Source organism: Notechis scutatus, chromosome Z, assembly GCF_049901735.1.
Source record: "Notechis scutatus isolate UNSWTSFEM ecotype Mainland chromosome Z, rNotScu1.2, whole genome shotgun sequence".
In the NCBI taxonomy this organism is placed as follows: domain Eukaryota; kingdom Metazoa; phylum Chordata; class Lepidosauria; order Squamata; family Elapidae; genus Notechis; species Notechis scutatus.
Window position 1 is genome coordinate 136,929,480 of NC_142025.1, and position 6,798 is coordinate 136,936,277.

Genomic DNA, 6,798 nt, shown 5'->3' on the forward strand with positions numbered 1-6,798 from the left:
ATGGATATTAGGGCTTTGCAAAGAGGCTGGGTTACCAGCTGTCTAAGGCTCCTGCAAGTCATTAACTAGATTCATGTGGACTGCAGCCTAATTGTAAAAGCTTTTTCAGTTAGTTATTTTAGATGGCTGGAGCAAATTCCCTGTTTCTTTCCTGCAGCCTCTTCTATGAAGGAAGAGAAAATAGGCAACTCGATCCAAATTTTGTTCCAGTTGCACTAAACTGCTGAGCTCTCTCTTTGGTATGGAATAGGCCTCCCACTCCCTGCTGGAATACAGCTCTTGGAAGCAAAAAAAAAAAATGTTTTTCCCTTCACAATTAAGGAAAACTAATACAGGTATTCCTCAACTTACAACAGTTCATTTAATGACCGTTCAAAGTTACCACAGCACTGACTAATGATTGTTTTTCACACATATGACCATTGCAACATCCCCACAGTCACCTGATTTACATTTGGATGCTTGACAACTGGTTCATATTTATGACGGTCGCTGTGTCCCGGAGTGCCTTCATCCTCTTTTGCGGCCTTCTGATAAGCAAAGTCAATGGAGAAACCAGATTGATTTAACAATCGTATTACTGATTTAACAAATACAGTGACTCACTTAACAAATTTGGCAAGAAAAATCATAAAATGGAGCAAAACTCACTTAACAAATTTCTCACTTAGGAACCTAAATTTTTGGCTCAATTGTGGTCATAAATTGAGGACTACCTGTCTATGATGGAGGCAATTATTCATTCTTGTTTAACATGGGAGTTTTCAAATTAAAAATGTTTTGCCTTTCTTTCCCCCTTTCCCACCCAAAATGGGAGTCTGAAATTGCCCCATCAGAGAATTGAGTCAGGACATGCCTATAAGTGGTCCTCGATTTATGGCTGCAGTTGAGCTCAGAATTACACTTCTGAGTCACACCAGTCGTTAAGCAGGTCACCATGTCATCGCGCCCAGTTTGATGACTTTTATTTTCCTGCTGTGGTCATAAAATGAATGCCGCAGCCTTTTAAGTGAATCCATTTCAACAAGCACTTTCTGACAGAAACCGGAAGTGCCGTTTTCCAAGTAAAAATGCAAATCATGATGACGTGATTGTGGGATGCTGCAAACGGCCGTAAACGTGGGCCGAGGGCCCAAAATATGATCATGTGACTGCAGGGGAGACCTGAACACCAGAACTTCCCAAGTCATAAGAAGCCCTGGGAAGGTCCATCGTAACTTTGAATGGTCATTAGGCAACCAGTCATAAGTCAAGGACTGCCTGTATTAGTCATAGTGGTCTAACATTAGATATTACAGGAATTAATAGAAAAGTCACTTGTGGGGGCAGAATGGAAAAAAAGAAACAGTATTGAGACTGAAGTTTTGCCAGCAAGGCAAGCACTCCTGATTGCTGCATGCACTGAAAGTTCTCGTTAGCTTGGACTTTTATTGACAGATGCATAAAGTTGCAGAAATCCAATAATTTATTTATCACCTATTCTTTTTTTCTTTTCTTTTTTTAATTTGAAAAATAAAATAAAGGAGGAGCTGGATTTCTGCGAGACCCTACTGCGTCTTTGCTTCCACAGTCAGCCTGAGGAAAACAACATGGACCGGTAGCTTGGCTGTTTGACATGGCTGAAGTTCGCACTCGTCTTTGGATCTGTGCTGGTTGGAGGTCTCCGATGGAAATACCCACATTTATCCTACGTCCACTGACCCAGCGGTAAGCTGGAGTAACAGAAGATCTTTCGGAAACTGAGATATGTTGCTGTTAAGCTGAATGATCAGCAGGAAGACTTTCATAAGCTGTTGCTGCATAACTTCCTCTTCATCATCCTGCAAAATGCATTTTTCTATCCTTGTAACTTTGCTCATCACAGTATAGCTTCCCTACTCTAAAAACCATAGTTTTTAAAGGATTCTTTCAACCTCCAACTTTAACTGGGAAATGAGCCCTACTTCCTATTGTGCTTTGCTTGTTTTCATCGTTGCTGTGATTAGTAAGGGAGGGACGAGTTTGAGTACTTTTTAATGGCTTGGCCATTAAAGCCTTGGAAGAGAAATCAGCATTTTTAAAAAATTCCGTTCCCAAGCATGTGCCTTCCAGATGTTTGAACGTTCACTCCCATTATCCTTAAACTATCAAAAACAGGGTTTGTGATGCTTTATCTCTGTTCATGCAGGTAGCAATTGAAGCCCACAGGTAGGGAGAACAAAGTTTGGGGGGCAAACTCTTTTCCAGCTAGCACTGAAAGACAGGAATGTTGCTGCACTGCTCTTGAGCACCAAAATGCTTTCAGCACCTCTCAATCTATGGCTGGGGGTGAGAGGGTTGTTAAAAATTTAAACACATCACCTCCCACTCCAGACTTACAAGATTGCTGCATTTTTGTGCAGAACATTAGGAAACCTGGCTACAGCCATATTTTAATCAATTTTAGTTCAGGATTCTGCTTAAAATAATGTCTATCTCTTGGGGATGATAGGAAGTAGGGGACCCCCAAATTTCTTCTCTAAATATGTCATGTTTGTTCAGCAAACTGAGCTTTTTACGCCTATGTAGAAATGCAGGATCTGTATGATAAATTACCTTTAAAAAGTGTTTCAAATATGGGATAACTGGAAAAGGTATGTCAGATTGGGCAGCTTGAAAGGCAGACTGTTGCTTCAGTAGAGTTGAAAAATGGATTACCATACATAGAGGTAAAAGGAAATTCCATTTTCTTTGCAAGTCTTGGAGCCCTGCCTCTCCCCCCCCTTGCAAATGGCTTTCCTGGTTAGAAATGGGGATTGTAGACCTTTGGGTTCCCCCCCCCTCCAATTGGCTCATCTGATGTACAGTATTCAAGCCGCTTGTATCTTCTATCACCACGCCTTGCTATTGCTGTATTCTTTTTAACAAGTTTCTCTTTTGGGCGATAAGTCTGGCATGTTTTTTTGTTTTTCCTATCAGCAAAAGCTTGTAAAACGTTGAACACCTCTCTCTCACCTTTTAACATAAATAAACATAGAGGAAGATGCTAGATCCTGCAAGAGAAGGGGCTGCAAACTGGAAGCCTGTTAGTCCTAATCAGCCTCCTTTCCATCAGCTAATGCAGAGGTCTCCATGCTTGGCAACTTTAAGACTTGTGGACTTCAACTCCCAGAATTCTCCAGCCACAATTCTGGGAGTTGAAGTCCACAAGTCTTAAAGTTGCCAAGTTTGGGGACCCCTGAGCTAACGCCTACCTTGGTACTACCCTAGAGGCAAGACTGCTGGATTATACAGGTAGTCCTCGATGTACAACCATAATTAAGCCCAAAATTTCAATTGCTAAGCAAGATAGTTAAGTGAATTGTGCCCAATTTTGTGACCTTTTCTGCAACAGCTGTTAAACAAATCACTGCAGTTTTAAGTGAATCATGCGGCTGTTAAGTGAATCTGGCTTCTCCATTGATTTTGTCAGAAAGTTTGAAAAGGTGATCACATGACCCCGGGACCATCATAAATACATGCCGGTTGCCAAGCACCCAAATTTTGATCCCTTGACCACGGGGATGCTCCAATGGTCATAAGTAGGAAAACCAGTCATAACACACTTTTTCAGTGCCGTTGTAACTTTGGTCACTAAATGAATGGTCATAAATCGAGGACTTCCTGTATTGGGAAATAAAGCAATGAGATTTGCTCCCACACTCCTATATATCAGGTAGGAACAGGGGAAGGAATTGTCTTCCCAAAATCATCATCCATAAACTTGACACTAACCAGATATAGGAATGTATGAAACTGAAAAGCAGAGAGAGAACAGCCAAGAGCTAAAAAGTAGATATCACGTAAACAACCCTTTGGCAAGATGGCTTATTTCTTATTTTCCAAAATGCTGGGGATGCTCTTGTAGTAACACACATCTTCTTTCTTGAATGTTAGATGTGTGATTATAGACTTTTGGGTTCAGGGTCCTGAATAAAAACCTTTCACCACATGTATCCTCTTAACTACTGTGATGATGTTAGTAGGTATTTCATATTGCGTTACAATCAAGCTGAATTTAAACATAAAAAAGACAACTATACAACTAATACCTATGCTTAAAACGTGTTTAAAAATGTTTAGTAATTCAGAGTGTTACCTCAGGCCTTTAACCAAATCCGTTGTTGGGGGAGTGGGGTACCTGAACTTTGACATAAGCTTGAAACCAAGCTGCTTTGGCTATACAGTATATGGCATTGTTTATGCTCCAATTCTGAATGCATTTAACCTTAAAGTAGTCCCATAAATTTATAAGGGTGAAAATGCTGCACTTCAAAGTGCTGCTGTATATATTCTTTGGCAGTATTTCTCAACCTTCCCCAGCCAACATGGATTCTGGGAGTTGCATGTTAAAAGTTCCCAAGGCTGAGAAACAGCCTCCAATAAGAGTTACTTCTATAAATTTGTGTATAAAAATACGGATATCTATCACTTAGCTGCATTGTCAAGAAAGAACTGCTTTGCTATTATAACATAAAGATAATCCTTGATTTACTACCTCAATTGGGACCAGAAATTTCATTGCTAAGCAAGTCAGCTGTTAAGTGAGTTATGCCCAATTTTATAACCTTTTTTTTCTTTTTTGGCTATAGTTAAGTGAATCATTGCAGGTATTAAGTGAATCCGGCTTCCCTCACATTGACTGCTTCTTGGAAGCTAGCTGGGAAAATCACATGATGATCACATGACTCTGGGATGCTGCAACCTGCTGGTTGTAAAGCTCTCAAATTTTGATCATGTGACCGTGGGGATGCTGCAATGGTTGTAAGTGTGAGGACCGAACATAAGTCACTTTTTTCTATGCTTGCTGTAACTTCAAATATTTGTTAAATGAATAATTGTAAGTCAAGGACCACCTGTATATGTTTTATGAAAGGAGAATTACAGTAAGATAGGATGTGACTTTCTAGTCATTTTGTACTAGAGCACAAAAATACAACAATAATTTAGCAACAGCAGTTTCAGTGGATCTTATGTTCAAAGTAAAGTTCCCAACGTGTTAATATAGTCTCAGCCATGATGTAGCTTGTTGGCTCTTAGCTTAGAGCAAGCTGTATAAACTCAGTTATTTTGCTTTTTAAACCATGACTCATGGCTTAGTGCAAAATAACAATTTGCTGTAGAATTTGCAGGTCTTTAAATCAATAACAATTTCCCCCCTTATTTAAACCATCCACCTTGACAAAAGTACCATTTAGGGGGAGGGTTTCTATGTTTAATCCATCAACGCCCAGCTGCCAGTTTTGATTGTTGCAACACTGTAAAGCAGATATCATAGAGTTATAGTTGGGGCTTGATTATCCCAGGTGACCCACAAAACACTGACCTACTTCTCTTTGACAATGAGATCCCTCAGATTCCCAAAATCATAGCTGGCTCAGCATCCCAGATGCAGTGATCTGCTTGGACCAACAGCCACAGAATTGCTTACATTCATGACACAGCTGTCAGGCTGGTGTAATCCCCTGGTTAAGAAATGTCCCCTGCTGTCTCTTCAACCCAAAGGAAAACAAGTTGCAATATACAGGTGAAACTCAAAAAATTAGAATATCGTGCAAAAGTTCATTTATTTCAGTAATGCAACTTAAAAGATAAACCTAATATATGAGATAGACTCATTACATGCAAAGAAAGATAGTTCAAGCTGTGATGTGTCATAATTGAGATGATTATGGCTTACAGCTCATGAAAACCCCAAATCCACAATCTCAGAAAATTAGAATATTGTGAAAAGGTTCAATATTCTAGGCGCAAAGTGTCCCACTCGAATCAGCTAATTAAGACATAACGCCTGCAAAGGGTTCCTGAGCCTTTAAATAGTCTCTCAGTCTGGTTCAGTAGGAATCACAATCATGGGAAAGACTGCTGACCTGACAGTTGTGCAGAAAACCATCATTGACACCCTCCATAAGGAAGGAAAGCCTCAAAAGGTAATTGCAAAGGAAGTTGGATGTTCCCAAAGTGCTGTATCAAAGCACATTAATAGAAAGTTATGTGGAAGGGAAAAGTGTGGAAGAAAAAGGTGCACAAGCAGCAGGGATGACCGCAGCCTGGAGAGGATTGTCAGGAAAAGGCCATTCAAAAGTGTTGGGGACTTTCACAGGAGTGGACTGATGTCAATGCATCAAGAGCCACCACACACAGACGGATCCTGGACATGGGCTTCAAATGTATTCTTTTTTTTTTAAACAAATTTTATTAATTTTTAAAGACAAACAAAACATAAACCTTGTAGACATTAAACCTCTTTCCCTTGTAAATTTTTACAAGGCAGATAATACATTATTTTATACAGTGTGATTTTAATATATCCCATTTCTACTTAAATATCTTTTAACACTCTCATTTCTTCTCTTTAAATTTAGTCATCCTATTCATATTTCCCTCTGTCTTGTTTACAGTTATTCTCCTCCCGCTTTCCTCCAAGGTTTTATTAAATCTCAGATAAACATACACACACAAAACACATAAAGTAAAACTTCTTTTTCAAAAAAGTAGCTTGGCCCCGGATTAGCTCTCTTTGTATGGACTTCAATTAAATTCATATTCATCTTATATGCCATTACCTATCTTAATTACCATTCTGTGTCTTCCTTATAACTTCTCCCCGCTTTCCACTCTTCTTAATTCTATTTTGTTTATTATCTTGATTTAAATCATTATATTTCTATCCTTTGTCCATTCTTTTCCAATTGTCTATTTATCTCATTCCCCATAATAAAATAAAAGAATTTCTCCTGAAATCACAAATCAAAGTATGCCTTTCCATCGCACCTCTAAATTAACATTTAAGCTAACACC

General features: G+C 39.2%; 1 protein-coding gene across 1 annotated transcript in view; it reads left to right on the forward strand.

Annotated features, from left to right (window-relative positions):
- HSPBP1 (HSPA (Hsp70) binding protein 1) overlaps positions 1 to 3,949 on the forward strand; it is a 30,754-nt gene extending 26,805 nt beyond the window's left edge. The window contains exon 8 of the mRNA XM_026677444.2: positions 1,524 to 3,949. Within this exon, the coding sequence (XP_026533229.1) occupies positions 1,524 to 1,601 (78 nt within the window). The 3' untranslated portion in view covers positions 1,602 to 3,949. The remainder of the gene's footprint in view (positions 1 to 1,523) is intronic.
- Positions 3,950 to 6,798: the final 2,849 nt, after the last annotated feature.